The sequence below is a fragment of the Dipteris shenzhenensis genome, chromosome 4 (assembly GCF_047967505.1).
Source record: "Dipteris shenzhenensis isolate YYH24624 ecotype China chromosome 4, Dip_SZ_1.0, whole genome shotgun sequence".
Classification (NCBI taxonomy): Eukaryota; Viridiplantae; Streptophyta; class Polypodiopsida; order Gleicheniales; family Dipteridaceae; genus Dipteris; species Dipteris shenzhenensis.
Window position 1 is genome coordinate 29,203,793 of NC_141599.1, and position 21,088 is coordinate 29,224,880.

Consider the following 21,088-nt stretch of genomic DNA (forward strand, 5'->3'; position numbering starts at 1 on the left):
GTAAGGTAAACAGAAAGGGATACAAAAAGACCTTCCAATGGTTATCTCCCCTGCATGTACATGCACACAATGTCTACAGGAGGTACCATGGAACAAAACATACACATGGCCTACATCATAAGGTGACCAGAGGTGTTTACACAACACACAATAATTTATTTTCATTCATTTTGGAGGACTATCCAGGCTGAGTACCTTGACATAAAAAGAGAGATCTGGAGCATACATAGAGATGACTTAAAATGCATAATCTTCAAAGGATGCCTCATCTTGTGGAGGCTCATTCACTGTAAGTAGATTTGCATTTTCTGTCTTTGCTTTGGCTTTGCAAAACTTCTCACTATGGTTGTTTTTGCCACAGTGCTTACATGGATTAACTTTGAAGCAGTCCTTTGAAAGGTGATTTGTCTTTCCACAGTGATTGCAAGGAGTATACTTGCCCTTCTGGAATTTCATAACATAAGTAGTGTCATTGCCTTTCCTTAGCTCCATATGTCTTTCTTCTTCTTGGAGAGCTGAGATAATGCCTTCAAGGTTAGGATTGGGAAGATTCTTCAAAGTGCTAACAATGTGATCAAAACTTTCAGGCATACTCTTAAGTAGTACTGCCATAGCATCATCAGGGGTGATAGGAGAGTTGATAGAAGCTAACTGAGTCATAAGACTCCGCATATAGTTGACATGGGCAGCTAAAGTAGTATCACTTGCCATCTTTAATTCAAAGAAAGAGATTTTAAGTGATAGTTTAGAAATATGAGAGCTTGCACCAAAAATCAAATCTAGCTTCTGCCATGCTTCCGATGGAGACTCCAAGTCAGATATATGATGTATGTAATCATCACCCAAAGCTAAAGCAATTATACCATATGCTTTTTCTTCTCTTGCTGGATCCCTTGCCGGTCGTGTCGGAGCTGAAGATTCTCCAGCATTTGAGGCCGTAGAAGAAGCGGTAGGAGTAGGTTTGACAAGTCCCCATAAGTTCTCTCGCATTAATGCAAATTTTACCTTCATTTGCCATGTATGGAACCCCTTTCCATTGAACTTCTCAAGATTATATAAAGTAGCCATGAGAGGGTCTAACCCAGATATTGGGCAGTGTCTATCTCTTACAAGGCAAAAGGAACTGAAATACTTCCAAAGTATAGCCACTTGATGTAGCAAATAGTAGTGACTAGTTTTCAAACAATGATGCTACTTTTGCATGCTTCATAGGAGTGAATGAAACAAACACTTTCCAATCACATCCAAGTCTAGCAAGTCAAAACAAAGCTGAAGCAACACTTGTAGTGAAGTTATTAAAAACTTCAAAAGACCAAAAATGCTAGAGTAGCATTTTATGTAGCATCATTTTCAAAAGTATGTCAAAACTGTCAAAACTAGAGAGCTGTACTTGGAGGGCTCATATCACACTCTTCAAAGCAAAAGAAAGAGGGCTTTCTCAAAAGAAAGCTGGTATACCACAGTAGATCCTCTGGGAAGAAGAGGCGAAAATATGCGTCAGGTCGCCTTCACCTTCATGAACAAAGTCGACTGGTTTTTCTCTGTTTTCTCCTTCAATATGCAGCCATTGCTGCTCAGATTTCAGCACAAGGTAGCTCTAGGTATGGAGAAGCTTGCTCTGGAAGGAATTAGGAAAAGACAGAGCAGGCGCAGAGAACTTGCAGTAGAGGATTTCGACGACTTTTCTACAATGGCGACGAGCAGCGCGCGAATTTCGTCGATTCCTTCCAGCCCAAAGTTTGCCCCAACCAGAGGGATCTCCAGCAGAAAGGGCGTGGGAAATGGTTGAGGATTGAAGGAGAACAAGCTCAAGCAAATTTTTGGGAGAAGAGGGAGAGATGGTGAAGAAGAAGAAGAAGAAGAAGAAGATGATGTGACAGAAATGGGCTCAAGGGGGATCAAATGGCTCTGATACCATGTTGGAACACTGAAAGGAAAGAGTAGAGTTGACACAAAATCAGAATACTTGCATATAGAATGAAGAAGAAAGAGGTCCTTAAGTAGGCACCTCATACAAGGTCACTGACATCACTGATGACCTCAAAGCTCCTCAATCATCTCCTCAATCTGCTCCTAGATTCACTCAATCATCCTATGTGGCTTTTCCACCACCTAACTGTGCCTCTAGCACTCACACATAGAAACATAAGGTGTGCCTGAGGCATACACCTTGAGATATCCCAACAGCCTAGTTGGCAGTGTGCCAACTGCGTTCAGCCATCAGGCCACACATGGCCCCCATCTGGTGTCCAAACCAAGACCTACCAGATAACCGAGCTACTCAAATGCCTTCTCCTCATATGGGGGGCTTACAAGTAGAGTTAGCTGGTTCCCACGTAGTTACACGAGAGTGGAGCATTGATATCTAACACCCCCCTCAATGTCCACCCACAAGTGAACTTACTTTTTCGGGCCAATGCCAAGTCGATGAAGATGCCTCTCCATCAAGTTTCTTCCAAGAGCCTTCGTGAAGAAGTCCGTAGCATTCTCTGTAGTCTGATAGTACACCAAGAGCCTTCGTGAAGATCTCCGCAGCATTCTCTGTAGTCGGACAGTACACCAAGTCGACCTCTCCATCCATGATGAGCTCGCGTACAAAGTGATATTAAATCTCAATGTGTTTTGTGCGAGCATGGAACACAGGGTTCCTTGCAATCGCCATGCAACTCTAATTGTCACATGATAACTATGTAGGCTTGTTCTGCACTGCACCCATGTCCCCTAAAATCCTCCTCAACCATACTGCCTCACAAGAAGCAAAGCATGCTGATTTGTACTCAGCCTCGGTAGAAGAAAGAGCAACTGTGGGTTGCTTCTTGCTGACACATGACACAGCTCCAGATCCAAGTGAGAAACAGTAACGTGTCACTGATCTCCTACTGTCCACGTCTCCTACCCAATCCGAATCACAGAATCCAGTCAAGATGTTGCCCTTGGTATAGGTGATGCCATAATCAAGTGTGCCTTTGACGTATTTCAACACCCGCATCCCTGCCCTCCAATGGTTCTCCCGGGGCTTATTGGAAAACCTGCTTAGAACACCAGTCGCAAAGCTGATGTCCGGCTGCGTGGTGTTACACAAGTAAATCAAGCTGCCCACAAGCCTTTTGTACTTCACTTCGTCCACCAGTGGTGATGAATCCTCGTTTGAGAGCTTCACGTCAACCTCCATAGGGGTGCCAACTGTCTTGCACTCAGCCATGCCAAAAATGCCTTAGTATCTCTCCAGCATACTTCAGCTATGAGATGATCTGTTTTGGCTCTTGCCAAACTTCAATCACCAAACAGGAATGCATCAGTCCGAGGTCTTTCATTTCAAACTCTCTTCCTAGCAAATGCTTTGTCTGCGAAATCTTCTCTTCATGGTTCCTTGTTATGACAAGGTCGTCCACATAAAGGACCACGATCATACACCTGCCTCCTTCTCTAAAGATATACAAATTTGCATCAGATGGGCTCCTCTTGAACCCATTTTGCAGAAAGTAGGCATCAATCCGCTGGTACCATGCTTGTGGGGCCTGTTTCAGCCCGTAAAGTACCTTCTTCAGTTTACAGACTTTACCTTTTGAACCGGGGATCTCAAAACCTGGTGGTTGTTCCACGTATACCTCCTCCTTGAGATCTCCATTCAGAAAGGCAGATTTTACATCCATTAGAAACACGGGCCAACTTCCCTTGGCAGCTAAAGCCAAAACACTGCGAATTATGGTTAGTCGAGCTGTGGGAGCAAAAGTATCCTGATAATCAAAACCATGTACCTGTGCGAATCCTTTTGCCATGAGCTGAGCCTTGTACTTATCCAACGTGCCGTCGGACTTGTACTTGGTCTTGTACACCCACTTGGTGCCGATTACCTTGCGTTTTGGTGGTCGATCCAGAAGGTCCCAAGTGTTGTTCTTCATTATGGAGCCATACTCCGACTGCATAGCCTCCATCCACCTATCATCACCCTGTGCCTCTTCAAGACACTTGGGTTCGTCAGCACGGATCACCTATGTCATCAAAGTGTAGTTGACCAAGTGTTCCTGTGCCCTTCTTTGCTCCTCTAATCTCTTGGACCGGCGGTGTTCGAATGGTTCCTCCTCAATGGATGGAGGTTCTCTGCCATCCAAAATCTACTTTACCCACTTCGGGAATGGCCATTGCCGTTGTGGTTTTGCAGGCTCTTCTTCCTCTTCTTTATCTTGAATCCTCCCAAGCACCGTTGGGGGAGTTCGGTTTGCTGTTGGTGGTTGTACTGGATGGATATCCTGGTCTTGGTTGTTTGGGAAGGAAGCATCCTCCTCCAATTGATGCGGCTGTTCTGAGAAGACCACATCGTGACTTACTATCACCTTCTTGGTAACAGGGTTATAGAGAGGGTAACCCTTTGCCTCTTCACTGTAGCCCAAGAAAATACACTTCCGGCTCTTTGGTTCCCATTTGGTCCTGTTAGCATCAGGGATATGCACAAAACAGTCACATCCAAAAACTCTGAAATGTGCAACTGAAGGTTTCTTACCAGAAAAGGCCTGCAGTGGAGTCATGGGATGTTCACAGCCTTCGTGTAGCTATGATTCATAATGTAAATTGCCGTGTTACATGCTTTAGCCCAGAAAGTCTTTGGCAAATCTTTCCCTTTCATCATACTCCTGCCCATTTCGCAGATGACGTGCTTCTTGCGTTCTGCTACTCCATTTTGTTGTGATGTATGTGGTGGGGGTTTCTGCCTCTTGATCCCATGACTTTTGCAGTAACTTTCGAATTCACTTGATGTGAACTCTCCACCTCTGTCTGATCTCAACTTCTTCACCTTCCTCCCTAATTCTTTCTTGACCATTACATGCCATTCTTTGAACTTACTAAAAGCCTCATCTTTAGTCTTCAGGAAGTATATCCATATCCTTCTACTGTAGTCGCTGATCAGCGTCATGAAGTAGTAAGAACCACCCAAAGCTTCAGTCTCCATCTTTCTGCAGAGGTTCGTGTGAACGAGCTCTAGAGGAGCCTTTGCCCTGCTGGCCTCTTTAGGAAAGGGTTGCCAATGCTGCTTGCCCATCATGCAAGCTTCACATACATCGGGCAGATCTATAATTTCTGGTAGGTCTGCAATCATTCCACTTTTATGCATCTCCTTTAAAGAACTAAGATTTAGATGACCAAACCTCTCATGCCACAGCTTAGTGTTCTTCACATTGGCTCGAGCACTGAAAGCTGAGAGTTCGTAGATGTTGTTGCGCCATGTACCTTTACCAATGACCTTCCCTTGAAGATCCAAAATTTGTTCTTTAACTCTTTGGTTCAACGAGCAGGTATGTATGGCAGCCCTTGTTGGGGGCTAGACATATTAGAGACAAATTGGCCTTGAGTGGAGAGGAGTGGAGAGGCTTTAGGTTCTCATGCTCTCACAAATCATTTATATTAAACCCTCAATCCCACAACAGATAGTCCTAGATTAGTTTGAAGCATCCCCACTCTTGACATGATGTTTCACGTTATCCCTTATATTTATCGCCGCATTAGACAATATGGCTCTTGTGGTAGGCTTCCTTGGATGTCCTTGTCCTCATCTATGGCACTGGTGGTAGAGGGAGATCAGAGATGTTGGTATGCACTCACATGCAGATGGTTTGAGAGCTTGGGACTCCACATACACAGGTTATGTCCCTTCCAATAAAGCATCGGGCCCCCCTCCATCCTCCTTACATATCATGAGATGAACTAGGTGATCTGGGAGGATCCCCTATAGGTACACACATTTAGGACTTGGTTGGTACCTCAGGAGCTCCTTATTAAGCTCAAATTCTATAGAGACTAATGCCTGTGTATTTTGGCAGAGGGCTTCATCGATCCACCAAGATACACATGGATCTATGAGGGATCTACCCCCAGACTCCTTGAGGAGATCGATTGGATAGTTTTATGTTTCATCACACTGTCTCCATATTGAGAGTGGTCTGACGGAGGGCATAACCAGAGAGGCTTGCATTTGCACTCTATGCAATCATCGGGACATTGATTCCAAGGAGCACTTTGCCCTTAGGTGCCTCATGTACTATGAGATTCAAAGTCCCTACCACTACCTCTTCAGGGATGGTTTTGGAAACTATCCAGTCTCCTCTCCTACCTAGATCAGAGATGCTTGGCAGCCTTCATTCATGAGGCCCATACACAGGGAGTCATTGCTATGTAGAGAGATCAGTGTGCACAACTAGACTCCTCCTAGAGTACGATCATTGAGTTTTTCCTAGCTGGATAGCACTGACCAATAGCACTCACGGAGATGATAGACGCAAGGACCTGAGCAAGAGATACGACATACTGGCCAATGGACTAAGGCATAGATCATATTGGGGGACCTTCCCTCCATGCTTACTACACCGAAAACACAACCCACATGAGTGAGAGGGGCGTTTGTTCGCTGCTGCAAGGCTATAGCTCGAAGACCATGGTAGGCCATGCATGATGACAGCCGTCGCCAACGGTCCATCACAGGTTTTATGACACCACAACATCTCCGCACAGCGACACCCCCTTCTCAGGATTGGTGCCTCACCCTCAGAGAGCTTTTCCTTATGTATTGGTGCCATTATGATCATGATTATGAACTTTTTTTTTGTACTCATCACGGGTATTGATGTCTACTTAGCAGGCCCACCCCTTAGATTGTTGTATCAGGTTTCTTTTAGTCTCATAGATCCTTGGCCTTCCAAATACTTTTAATAAACTTTCTTTCTTTCTTTCTTTCTCCCATTTAACAGATGATGTGTATGTTTGTGTGTGTCTTCCAAAGCAACTCCAATACTCTCACGCCCTATACTACCCCCCCGACACACAAGATGCACAGTTAAGAAATCAAAATTTGAAAGCAATAACTAAATGCCCTTATTATAAGAAAATATGCATGCTAACTCTTTCTATTTGTTTAAAAGTTTTAATAGAAGGCTCTTTTCTCTCACCTCAAGAAAAGGCTTATTTAGTCTCTCTCTCTAAACACTTTGTCCCTCTCCGAATATAACATAGATAGAGGGAGAGCTAGTCTAGAAAACTTCAAGCTCCCACTGACTCTTCCAGTCCTCGATACTGAAAACCCCTATTTCTCACTCTCTTATAAATCACATTGTTTCTATATTTTCAAAATTTTTGGATAAGTGGCACTTTGATGACCTGCTAAATTTCCAGCAAAACATCATTTAGGGGACCCCTCTCCCACAATAGATCCTCCTTTCACCTCCTTTGAGTTGAGGTTAAACGTGGAGAATTATAATGAACATAATTTGCACTCTCCTTTAAGTTGAGGTTGAACGTGGAGAATTATAATGAGTGTGTAATGCCTCTTAAGATATAGGGTAAAGGGGCCAATCTTGTGTAGCCCTATCTTTTTCATAGTGTAAAGGGTTGCGCCTATGGATTTTTTGACTTTTTTCAAAATGTAAAGGCATCGCACGAAGGACCATAGAGGGAGAACATATTTTTTTAAAGAAAAAAAGAAGAAAACAATTTAACTTAGTGGAAAACCCAAATACCCAACACTAAAGGCATTGGTGGGCCAATACTATGCCACATGTAGACTAACTTAACTTTTGATAAGAGCTTGACACCTAAGCTTTTTCATGCCTCTTTGTTGGGTCTTTCCTTGGAGAAAAAAGGGGGGATGCTAACATTTTAAAGGCACCCGCCTCTTTACTAGCCCCTTTATACTACACACACACACACACACACACACACACATATATGTATGTATTTATGTATGCATGCATGCATGCATGTATGTATGTATGTACTTCAACATATATATTGTTGAAGTGCATATATATACATATATAACTTCAACACACACAGACACAGACACACAAACACACAGACACACAGACACACACACACACACACACACACATTATATATGTTGAAGTTTTTGGCACATAATGCCTCATAAAGTCCTTATGACATGGGAGGGGTTTTGTGGGAAATTATATTTCCCATATGGTGAAGGTTTTTTTTGAGAAATTGGTGGGAAATTCATCCTATGTAGTAGATTCTAATTTCCCACCTTTCCCTGTAGCATTTGACCTTTGGTCTATTCGTGGGAAAAGAGTGACAGCCTCCTCCTTATGACATGCAAAGATATCCACATCATAGGAAAGTCTAGGAATGGTGGGAAATATTACTTTTTTCCCATGTTCCCAATTTCCTACCATATAATTTTTTTCGGGAAAAAGAAATTATATTATAATGCTAAAAAAAGAAAGAATACAAGAGGAACTCCCACCATATAATTACCCCTTACGATGTACAAATTTTTGGCCCGCCCTCTAGGGAAGGCCTTAGTAAAGGCAACCTCCCTTGCGAAAGGGAAAATTCATTTTTCTATAAATTTTCATTGCTGTTTTTATGATTTGTTGGGACCATGTGATATCCACCATTTCCTCCCTGTTTTTCTCTTCTTTCTATTTCGGGCAAGCCTAGTGAATGACATTCACCAACTTTCACTTCTATTTTCTACCCTAGAATCTCTCTCTCTCTCTCTCTCTCTCTCTCTCCCCCCCCCCCCCTCTCTCTCTCCAATTCATCTTCTCGTCCCCTGCCCTCCCCCCCCCCTTTCTCTCTCTCTCTGCTTTCAGCCGTCTTTTCCATGCTATGTATCCAATTCGTTTTCTTTTTCAATCTTGGGGAGGCCTTATGAATGATTCTCATCATTCAACTTTGTTTTTTTTTTTTCCGAGTAAAAGAAGAACACTTTATTAAAAGGAGGGGGAAAAGATGTGTAATTGAGGGACAATTGTTAAGTGTAAATGCACATTTGTCAAGCGAGCATTCCAAAAGGTTATGAGTTACTATATTGGCGTCGTAAGGTTGTCTGTTGTTGCAGGCAGCAGCAGGAGACATGGCTCGCCTGCTCAAGCGCTACCACCTTCCTTCAATGAAGAGGGGTTGCATCTGCGTATCGCCTTTACCTCTAGGAAGAGATACAGTCAGTGACACAGCGGCGGTAGATGGAAGAGTGCTGCAGTGTTTCGCTTTTCATGCTCCCTTATCCAGCTATCATCAGGCATGACTCATTCTCGCCAGCATTCGGCTTAAACAAGCACAGATCGTAGATTTATTTCCACTTGATAAGAAAATAAACGCCCTAACATATACTGCTTAGCATTAATACGATTTTTTATGTCTCTCGTCAGTATCACGGCCTAGCAGCACAGCCATTTTCACAAAACTGTCATGAAAGCTAGTCTTCCAAGTATGACCGGCTCTGCATTATGTTTTTAAAGGGGGGATTCTGTTTTAATGACGAGGAATGCAGTAAATGACCACACAGTTGAGGAATTGACTTTTGATTCAGCGTTCTCCCTAGATGCTAGAATATTATGATCAAATCTGTCCCTTATCTAAAGCTTTTAACGAACATGAGTACGACACCATTCTTATCTAGTGTTAATTAGCAAAGGGATAAGTACATTTGTTAAAATTATTTGTACATACCGCTGATGAAATCCGAGTACAATGATGAGCTGATGTGAAGTGTACGCTAAGATTAAAAAGTACGTCATTGAAAAATTTAGGGTCATTGCTCCACTATCAGAGGCTAGTTTGGAAAACTTTCAAGACTTTGAGGAACATGCATAGAATTGTTTAGTACAAAATGAAGAAAAGCCCCTCAAGTTTTGTAGCGCAGCTATACCTTGTAGCAAAGAGTTTATGCTCAAACGGAGTAAAAATAATAATTTAGTCAAGCTTCTGAGCAGATATGTAGCTAAATAGACATATCTTTTGGCTTTGAGGTCTGATGTCAGATACAAGTCTTTGAGTCTATGGCACACTTTACTTTAGTGAAGTAATGAAACCACGAGTTTATTCAGCGCACACTTGACTTAGTTAAGCGGTTGTGGTCTCTAATAAAATTTTTAATTGCAAAACAAAATGGGAAAAACTTCTATATGGAGGAATTGTGCGATAATTTGAAGAACTAACTTAGACTTGTTATTTATGGAAGAATTGTTTTGGGAAAGGGTTGACTTTTAGAGCTATTATGCTAGCTTGATTGGAAAGGCATCCAAAAGCTCAAAGGAAGATTTGTAAAGACATGAAATGTGACAACATGCGGAGATAGATTTAGGAGCATCTGTGCACATGAGTATCAGAAACGATTGGTTCAAATCAATCAAGCATTGGATTAACTCTAGAGTTATCTATCTAATTATAGCACTATTGTGATGGCTTGACTTGAAAGGCATATCCAAAAGAACAAAGGAAGATTTGCAAAAGAAATGAAATGTGATAGCATTTGGACATAGATTCAGGAGCATCTGTGCACATGAGTTCCAAAAAGATCGGTTCAATTCAATTAAGCATTGGATAAACTCCATCTTTCTCTATAGTAAGCTACCAGTTGAGGGCATAAGAGATATCATAGCAAATCCAATTGATGCGTCACAAAAAGACATCATTCACATGTACCGATACTAGCCAAGAATTTAATATCCATGTCGAGAATCAGTGATTAATCATCTTTCTCTATAGCAAGCTACCAATTGAGGGCATAAGAGATATCATAGCGAATCCGATTGACGCATCACAAAAAGACATCTTTCACATGTACCGATACTAGCCAAGAATTTAATATCCATGTCGAGAATCATTGATTAAAAGATCAAGGTTCTCTTTGACAACAATAAATGTATACTGCTTAATCAGGATGGAATTTTTGCACATCCTGTAAGAAATGGAACACTATACAGACTGGTATTGATGCAACTTGGTAGGACAATATGCACAATTGCTCACAATGAAACAAATTTGTGGCATCAAAGACTCTAACACTTGAATTTCCAATCATTCTGTTTATGCAGAAGTTTATTTAGTGCATGGTCTACCAAAGCTCAATAAATGTGAATTTTGTGGCTTGAAGTAGGCTCCTATAGCTGGTATGCAAAGATTTATGCCTTTTTGGCCAGCCAGGGAAAGCAGAATAGTCCATATGGGAGCATGCTACTAGAAAAAAAATATGAATGTAAATACAACAGAAGAAGAACAACACAAATTTTTAAATGACCTTGCGACCTGAGAGCTGCTCTTCCTGCTTCATGCACTGCCTTTCCCCTTCCACCATAGAGCTGCACCTCAACCCTTTTCTGGTGGCTTGCTTTGTTGGCCGTGCTTGAACGAGGAGCTTCAGGGTGTTCATGCCTCACCTGGGAGATCTTTGTGGCCTCCCCCTCATTCATGCCTGTAGCTGGAACTCTCTTCGTGTTTGTACCAAGGAGGTTGACAGCTCGTTGGGAGCTTGTGGTGCAGTTTTCTTATTGCTTTGCTGTCTAGGAACAGCCTTCGGCAGACTAGTTGTTTGTTAGTGTATTCGTAGGGTTTTTTTTGGCCCGTTCTTGGTAGTGCCTAGAGGCTAGCACTTTGTTGCGAGCCCCTTTTCTACCCCAGTGGTTCTTTTTCCAGAAAGCTGGCCAGCCTCCTTTTGAGACTGGAGCAGCCTCTTCTGCCTGAGTTCTCAGGCTCGTCCCTTTGTGAGATTTAGGTCCTCTTTTAGCCTCCCCCCCCTTTCCTTTTTGCAGCGCAACGATTTTTGATTCTAGTCTCTGGGGAAAGAATCTTGGTGGTGACCTTTGGTGTGGCAACTCCCTTGACTCTCCTTGCCATTAAGGTTCTACTTTCTTCAAAGGACAAACAAAGGTGCAGAATGCAAGACAATCACTCCAGGATAGAGCTTTGGTGGGCAGGATTGGATTTAGGCGAGTTTAGTGCTAGAGGGCGACTACATCCAAGAGTTCACCATATATGGGAGAGGAGTCTTTCTTCTCTAGTTGAGCTCCCCCGATGCCACCTTGGCATGAGTGGAGCAAAGTCTCATTTTCCTTGGCCCACACCTTGTGAAATTCATCCTTTGGTACCATGGGTTCACAATTGACATGGATTCGACACGTCATGTGCCACGCTTCCCGATGACGCTCCACTTCTTGGGGCTCCCAAAGAAGTACTGGTCTATCCTTCCCTCCATCGTTGGCTGTTTTGGCATAGTTTTAGAGTCCCCGTCAACTTCAACAGCCTCGATTGTGGCAAATGATGGGGTCCCTCGACTCAGGGTGTTGAGGCCCATGAGTCTCGTTTGGAGGAGATCCTCCTTGAGACTCTTGATGGGAGAGAGGGTTGAGGCTAGGTTAGCGTCTTGGTTGCAGGTAGATATGCCACTTGGCACGGGCTTGTCCCAAGGGATAGGGTTGGGCTCCCCCTCCGCAAGCTTGCTAGGGGCAACATAGGAATTTTCGAGCAGATATAGTACAACGACCATCTAGATAGTCGTAGGAGTCCTAGACTCCTTGGGTAAGTCTTTCGGGGGCCTTGGACCGTGGTGGAGAGAAAGCAACTTGGTAAGAGGGCTGCAAAGAATCGTAGGCAGTGAGCTACCTTTAGACAGTGGGGTGATGGTAGACCGGGCAACAGTTTTCTCTCCTCAAGAGGAACAAATAGGTGGATCTCCCTCGAGTCTGCCTCAAACTCGAGGGCGATATCTCCTTCGATCTCTCAGTAGACTTGCCATAGTCAGTGCTCGGAGTACACAAGCTTTGGCTTAGTGACAACCCATTGGAGAGCCCGCTACACCAACCCCCTGCCTCCTTGTCCGCCCCCTCCCTCCTGCCCTCCCCTTGCCTCCCCCTCCCCCTCCCCTCCGTCTTCCTCCTCACCCCTCCCCCTTCTCATCCCTCCATCTACAGTCACTCTCACCACCCAGCCTCCGCCTGTGTCTGCTTCGTCCCCCCACTCCCCCCCAAGTCCCAACCTTCTCTGGTGCCTAAGACTTCGGGCAAGGGCAAGGCTCCGACTTCTTTCTCTCAGTTTGTAGCTTCTTCCTCTCAGTCCTAGCCCATCTCTTTTCCGGCACAAGACACAGATCTATGGAGCAGATTGAGGTAGATGGCCCCTTTTATCAGCTTCTAGGTCTAAGGCCTTGCTTAGGACAGCCCTTGCCGTGTGAGTTTTGGAGGCTTGGACCGTGGAACTACCTCAATGTCTCGGATGATTAGCCCCACCTTGGAGGTGATGGTTTTGATCCTGTAGGCCCGAAAGGGGGGGTCCATTGAGCAATTGAAACCCCCTCTCATCTTTTTGGGGGTTTTAACTATGGCTCCACGGGAGAGGAGAAGGACTTCCATATGTTTTGATCTTATGATGAGGGACTAAATGTTTCACATGATGGAGTGGCTAGGACCCCAGCGGAGGGAGTTATGGATTTTCCATGGCAACATGTCTATCTTCTAGTTGGCTTTTCTGACAGAGACGAGGATTGGGCATTGCAATAGTGGAGCTCCGTTTGGGACGGGAGGTTAAGCTCAAGCAAGTTTCACATTGAATGCTACAACAGTGCTAGCCGACTTGAGGTAGACTCCTTCATGTTGCAATGGGCCTTCAAGGTAGGCATCGAGCCTATCATGCCTTTGATGCACCATTGCACGGACACAGACTATTCTCCTCCCATACCCATGTCGAGGTTGTAGAAATCCATGGTTGTCATTTAGGCTCCCACCCACAGGAGGCCTTGCTCTGCACCCACTCCGCCTCCCCTTGAGTTGGACCAGGGTGAGTTGAAACGTACATGGACTTCATTGATCCTGCACCATAGCAATCACACCAGTGATACTTTGCCCGGGCTGCAACAATAGGGCAGACAATGGATTTTCTCTTGATCGAGGAGCACATGTTCTCAAAAACAGATATCAGATGCTGATGCCGCCTTCCCTGAGGTTTGGTCACCTGCCATAGGTAGAAGTGAAAGGGTCTACATTTATGTTTCCCAGGCGTTGGCCTTAGATGTGCTCAATTAGGGTGAGCTCCTCATAGGGTGTGTAGTTTGAATTGGTGTACAGATGGGTGACTTCAGGAGTGGGATCCTGAATGTGTACGCCCTTGCTTATAGACAGCAATGCCTTCTGGAGGCATCTTACTAAGACCATCCTAGATGTTGACTCTTGGGTTGTAGGAGGTAACTTCAACCAAGAGTTTGAGGAGGATGAGTAGGGTGGAGCAGCCTCCTTAGGGATACATGTGGATGAGAGGGGCACGCGGGAGCAATTCATCTACGCCATCAGTGGCGGCCATTCGTGAAGAGAGGTGGAGCTCTCTAGACTTCTCGATAGCTTTCTAGGCTGATGGCATGTTAGAGCATCTTGACAAGTTTTATGTGTGAGATTGGGCGATGAGTAGAGAGGAAGTATTTTGGTAGGAACAAGAATGTTAGCCGACTATGCTTCATTGAGAGAGGGAGTGCTCTAGACTTCCCAACAGCCTTCGCTTCTCCTTTGGCTAGCGGAGGCATGATGGTCTGTTAGAGCGTCTTGACAGGTTTTATGTGGAGATAGGGCGATGCGCAGAGGGGGAGCCATGGGTATTTTGGTAGGAACGATGATGTCAGATCACTCCCCGATTGTGCTTCTTCTTTCTAGAGCAGCTCCGTCATGGACTCCCTCAGAAGGGGTCTGTATCCTTGATGCTTTACTCCAGGAGGAGAAGATGCAATAGACGGTGTGAGATTTGGTAGGATCCAAAGAGCCCTCCTAGGGGGTTGGGCCACCTGGGTGGTAGATGGGAGCAGTAGTGAGGAGCTCCAATCCCAGGATTTTCCTAGGTTTTGTTGAAGCATCCTCAATGATATCTTCACCTTAAGGAGGCAATTGATTAGGCTAGGGAGGAGTCTCAGTCTATTGTGATCCTTCTTCTAGATTTCGAGAAATCTCATGAAAGGGCAACGTGGTCTTTTCTAGAGGGTGCCATGTAGAGGTTGGAATTTTTAGACAGATGAATTCCGAGGGGTTTCAGGTATGTATGCAAGGAGTGCTAGCCAAATGCTTGTCGGTTGTCACACCGGGGATGCCTTTGCTCTTTCTTGCTCAATGCTTCAGGGATGCCCTCTTGCTCCCTTTCTCTTCCTTTTCGTGTGGCATAGGCTCTGGGTTACTTTCTGAAAGCAAAAAGAGAGATGGAGAGCAAACCACAAACGTACTGAATAGAAGAGAGAAAGAAAAACATACAAGAGGTGAAGGTTTTGTCTAATTGACAAAACCTAAACCTATCCACTAACTGTAGTTAGGTATCCTAATTGTGGTTAGGGGAAAAACCTTTAAAAGGGAAAAGTGCCCCTAACTCACTTACTGACTACACATTGGTCATTGCCATGAATTATGCTGATAATTCCAACACCCCCCTGCAGTGCCAATGTGATGATGTACAAGGAAAAGATCAATCACCAAAAGAAGATAAGTTTAGGGCATTGCGAAATGCCTCAAACTTCTCGAGTGGAAGTGCTTTGGTGAAGATGTCTACAACATTGTCATTTGTGGAGACAGAGATTTTATTTTGATCTCTCCTGCATGCAACTTCTCTCTGACATAATGATAATGAACCTCAATGTGCTTCGTGCGAGCACGAAACACATAATTCTTTGCAACTGCTATAGCACTATGACTATCAGTGAGAATTGAAGAAGGACCCTCCAATGATAGGTGAAGATCAGCAAATAAGTGGCGTAGCCACACACAACGGTTGTTGTGAAAGCTGCCTTGTACTCAGCTTCACATGAGAAAGTAGCCATAGTAGATTGTTTCTTACTTAGCCAAGAAATGCAAGCATGTCCCAAAAAGAAACAATTACCACTTGTTGATTGCTTAGTGTCATCCCAATCCGAGGCACTGTAAGCATGCATCTGCAAGTCACCCCCCCTGGGAAACATCAAGCCATAAGACTTTGTGCCTCGCAAGTAACGGAAGATGTGTTTTACAGCTTGCTAATGTGCTGTCTTTGGGCTGTGCATATATCTGCTCACTTGTGATACTGCAAGCTGAATATCAGGCTGTGTATCGCACAAATAAATGAGGCATCCAACAACCTGGCTGTAGAGTGTGGCATCTATTGATTCACCTGCATCATACATAGTAAGCTTCAGCCTTGGTTCATGGGAACTGGCTGTAGGCTTGCAATCTTGTATATTGAACCGATCCAAGAGCTTTTGCACATACTTGGATTGAGACATAATAATGCCACGTCTCTCTTGTATAAACAGGATCCCCAAATAAAAATGTAACATGCCCAAATCTGACATGTCAAATGTAGCTTTCAATTCAGCTTTGAAATCTGCAATTTTTTCTTCATGTGACCGTGTGAGCAGCATGTCATCTACATAAAGAATGATGACCAAAATACCCCCTCCATCCTTCTTGATGTAGAGAGTACTTTTAGTTGGAGACTGTTATGAAGCCCCTTGCTGGTCAGAAAGGCATCAATCTTGGAGTACCATGCATGTGGGGCTTGTTTCAGCCCATACAAAGCTTTATTCAGCTTGCAAACTTTATGTGCATTACCCAAAATTTCAAAGCCAGGAGGTTGTTTGACATAAACCTCTTCCAACAAGTCTCCATCAAGAAAAGCTTTTTTTATATCCAACTGATGAACATTCCAATCAAAATGTGCAGCCATAGCAATAACTGATCTGATAGTGGTCATCCTGGAAGTAGGAGCAAATGTCTCCTTGTAATCAATGCCCTTCTTCTAAGCATAGCCTTTTGCAACCAGCCGTGCCTTGTACTTGTTAATGGACCCATCTGACTTTCTTTTTACTTTGAAAACCCATTTGGTACCTATGGCATTCTTTCCTGGTGGCAAATCCACAAGATTCCAGGTCTGATTTTTCTCAATGGACTGCAACTCATCTTGCATGGCATTCATCCACTGCACATTGTCCTTAGCTTCTTCAAAAGTATCAGGCTCTTCCTCATCAAGAAGAGTACCCGCATAAGCTGGTTCAACAGAAAGAGCCCCCCCTTCGTGCCTTGTTGCACTACGAGTTCTGCAAGGCAAAGGAGCATCAAGTTTACTTTCCCTGAGAGTTTGGAGCAATCAACTGGGAACAGATTTGGCTGCATGTATTTTTGTAATCTCTTGCTTGACAACATCTTCCACTGCCTGTGGAGGAACTTAATCAACCGGTGGCTGAATCAGGGCGTGTGGAACATGAGGAGCTTGCTGCAAATTCTGATTTTCAGCAGAGATGTCAAATGCGGAACCCAAAGCAATGGGTATGAACTCCTCAAAAACATCATCTGATGTAGAAGAAGCTGACACATTAAATTCAGCCTGTGTATGTGCTGAATTTTCTGAAAAGATTTACATCTCTGTTGACAAAAATCTTGCGTGAAGTAGGATTGTAGAGATGGTAACCTTTGCTCTCTGCACTATACCCAACTAATATGCATTTAATTGCCTTGTCTGATAGCTTATGTCGAAACTCAACAGGCACATGGGCATATGCAAAATATATCCAAAGACACGAAAGTGTTCCACTGAAGGCTTTCTCCCAACAAAGGGTAAATTTACTTAGTTTTTAAGAAGGGTGGGCCTTTTAAATGGCTTTGTAATTGAGTAGTACTTTAGTAGGGGAGCCATAAGCTGCCACGTGGCATCATAGGCTGGCCATCTCATAAGTAAACCTGTAATTGATGCTAGGCCCACACCTATAAAAGGGGGCTTTGCTGTACTATGTACCAATTCATTCTTAATGCAATCTTGTGATCGCTCATTTGTAGGTGAGCTTGACTAGCTCTAGGCTGAACTAGGATGTTTACTCCTAGCCTAGGAATCTCCCTTCCTATCCTTGTTGCTGGTGCTGCCCCTCATTAGCTATGTATCCACACACAAATCTAGGTAATTTAACGGTTCAGCTGATGGATTTCTGCAAGCTACATGCTGTCCTTTCCATTTGCATTCATTTGTTGCCATTTCTACATTATTAGCTGTGAACTAGACCTAAACTAGCATGTTGTATGCTAGTTTAGCTAGATGGTGATCCTATCCTAGGCACAAGATGGACTTTTGAGTTTTATCTTCAGAGGTTTTGGGATTTGCAGACTAGAGCTACAAAGATGGATCCAGTGACCTTGTTAGGTTTCTTTGTGGATGGTTTGTTTGATTTGTACAAGCTTCAGATTAAGAACAAGTGTACCACTTTGAAAGAAGCCATGAACGATGCGTGCATCTATGATGATACCATGGCCAACGCAAAGGGAACCACCATTGCCGACACGAGTGGGAAGAACAAGAGGAAGTTCTTCCAGTCTACCAGTGGTATCGGGCGGGGAGTTGAAGTCTATAGATAACGCCTCCAAGAAGAACTTGACTCAGATGAAGAATGGTCGTGTCCGTTTCCTCTGCACATTGAAGTTAAAGGATCGAAGCTCCATGCGGGTCCAGGTACCAAAGCTAAGGGAGCTAATCAAGTTTTTATGATAGGTATTTCTGCAAATGTCATTACTTGCCCACTTTCTTGTAATTGCACTTTTAATAATTTGTTATTTGGTTCCCATGATCTTTTCCCAGTTTATGGAGAAGTAAGGGACCAAAGAGTTTACGTTCTCTTTGACCCGGGCAGCTCTCACAATTTTGTTAATTACAAACTTGTGGAGAGGATGGGGCTATCCACGATACCTAGCGATCACAGCTATGAGGTGCAGCTTCCGGTTGGGAAGCAGTTTTGGGATCGCAAGATTGAGGCACTTTCTATCCGATTTAAGACTACACAGCTGCTCTTACGTGCTATGTCATGCACTTGGAACATGTGGACTTGTTAATCGGAATAGAGTGGTTCAAAACCCATGATATTCGGATTGGATGGAAAGAGCATACACTCTCTCTTTTGGATAAGGACACCCTATTCAGTGTGATACTATTCCCTCTTCTCAGGGACCTATTGTATCTGCGATACAGCTTCGGAATATAATAAACACTTCTCATTATGATGTGTATCAGAGTGTTTTGATTCCGCTTTCTTAATTTGTTGTCATTGTTAATAACAAAAATGATTTGAGCGTGTTTGAACATCGTGAAGTGAGAACGTTGTTGGATGATTTCATGGATGTATTCCCTGCTCAACTACTGGAAGGTTTACCTCCAAAACGGGCATTATATCATCGCATAGATTTAGTACCTGGGGCTCAACCTATTAGTGTTCCACCTTATAGGATGAGTCAGCATGAGGAGGATGAGTTAGCTTCATAGCTACAAGATTATCTGAATATGGGTGTGTATGCTCTGAAGGTTTGGAGATACTACTTGTATGGTTCGAAGTTTCTTGTATTGACCGATCATTAGTTAATCAAGTATGTGTGCGACGGGTCTGAATTGATAGGAAGAAAGGCTAGATGGGCAGAGTTAATGCAAGATTTTGATTTTGAAATACGTTATCAAAAGGGTTTGATGAATAGTGTGGCGGATGCCTTAAGTCGAGTCAAGTTTGCCAATGCTATGTCATTAACAGAAATCCTATTTCAATCCTTGAGAGGGCTTTACACAACTGATAGTCATTTCAGTTCTTATTGGCAGAAAGTCTAGGATGGGAGCTCCATGGTTGACCAGGACTCAGGGATTGTGCCACCTACGGTATAGGCGGCGGGAGGTCAGTGGATGATTAGGAATGGCTTGCTGTTCAGGAATGGAAAGATATGTGTGCCAGATGTTTCGGATCTTCAATCCAAGATTCTCTGGGAGTGTCATGATGCTCTTAGTGCTGGACATCCAGGTATACATCAGACTTTTTCTCTTGTGAAGCATATCTTTTATTGGCCTAAGATGCGCGTATTTATTGAAAACTATGTGGTAGGTTGCCGGGTTTGTCAGGTTACTAAGGCAGAACGTCTTAGAAGCGTGGGTTCATTACAGCCATTGCAAATCCCGAGTAATAAATGGGAAAGTATTCTACCAAGGTTGAGTACAAATCAGCATGCTTTGCTTCTTGCGAGGCAGTGTGGTTGAGGAGGATTTTGGGGGACATGGGTGCATTGCAAAACAAGCCTACGCAGTTATCATGTGACAATCAGAGTTGCATGGCAATTTCAAAGAATCCTGTGTTCCACGCTCGCACAAAACACATTGAGATTCAATCACTTTGTACGCGAGCTCATCATGGATGGAGAGGTCGACTTGGTGTACTGTCCGACTACAGAGAATGTTGCGGACATCTTCACGAAGGCTCTTGAAAGAGACTTGCTAGAGAGGCATCTTCATCGACTTGGCATTGGACCGAAAAAGTAAGTTCACTTGCGGATGGACATTGAGGGGGGGTGTTAGATATCAATGCTCCACTCTCATGTAACTACACGGGAACCAGTTAACTCTACTTGTAAGCCCCCCATATGAGGAGAAGGCATTTGAGTAGCTCGGTTATCCGGTAGGTCTTGGTTTGGACACTAGATGGGGGCCATGTGTGGCGTGATGGCTGGACGGAGTTGGCACACTGTCAACTAGGCTACATGCAAGTGTGGGAAGGCATCCCATGACTGACCGCATTGAGGGTAGACGGAGCATTTCCCGAGGTATCCCGCTCTCGGGTTGCGGGGTCCGTTTGGAGCCTCAGATGATCCCGGATGGCTCTGGGCCGAACGGATGCAGTAGGTCAGTTGCTCTATTTTGCGCACTAGTTCTATCGTGTGGTTGGTGGCCTATTTCGGGACCGATCCCCAGTCGACCGTTTTGGGCGGATTGGGTCGGTCATCCAATTGGGTCTAACCGACTATGACTGGTGGCTATATAAGAGCAAGCCCGTGAAGCCCATTTCATCACTGGCTACAGCAACCCTGATTCCTTAGCATCCAGCCTTCGTCCTCTACTGTTTTCAGCTCGCCATCGAAGCTTCTTTCACAGGAGTGTACGGTTGGAAGGCAGCGCCATCTATTGTATTAGTTCTACAGTAATCAAATTTTCAATTCTTCATACTATCTGGTTTTCTCTGCGAACTCAGGAGTGAGTTCTTAGAGGAGGGGAAGTATGTCATGTGCACGGATTGGTATCTGATGTGTACTGGGTACACAAGACTAGCTTAGGTAGCCTAGGGAGGCTTAGGGCTAGGCAGGCTTGATTCTTGGGTTGAGTGGCAAGGGTACGAACTAGTTAGAGGTCTTTGCTATTTTTGGCGCATGGGGCCCGAATCTATATAAGGGGCCCAGAGGTGCAATTCTCAGGGAGCCGATGGGAGCAAGTCTTGTTCCTAGGTGCTAGGTCTGATCCTGGATTGAGTCACGGACGCGCGCTTGCATCATAGCGTAGCCCAAGGCCCAGCAACAGATCC

The 21,088-nt window shown here is 44.2% G+C and overlaps 1 protein-coding gene across 1 annotated transcript in view; it reads left to right on the forward strand.

The window, feature by feature from the left end:
• Nucleotides 1-8,767: 8,767 nt before the first annotated feature.
• LOC147902690 (cytochrome c oxidase assembly factor HCC1-like) overlaps nucleotides 8,768-21,088 on the forward strand; it is a 34,142-nt gene continuing 21,821 nt past the window's right edge. The window contains exon 1 of the mRNA XM_087373309.1: nucleotides 8,768-9,028. Within this exon, the coding sequence (XP_087229435.1) occupies nucleotides 8,864-9,028 (165 nt within the window). The 5' untranslated portion in view covers nucleotides 8,768-8,863. The remainder of the gene's footprint in view (nucleotides 9,029-21,088) is intronic.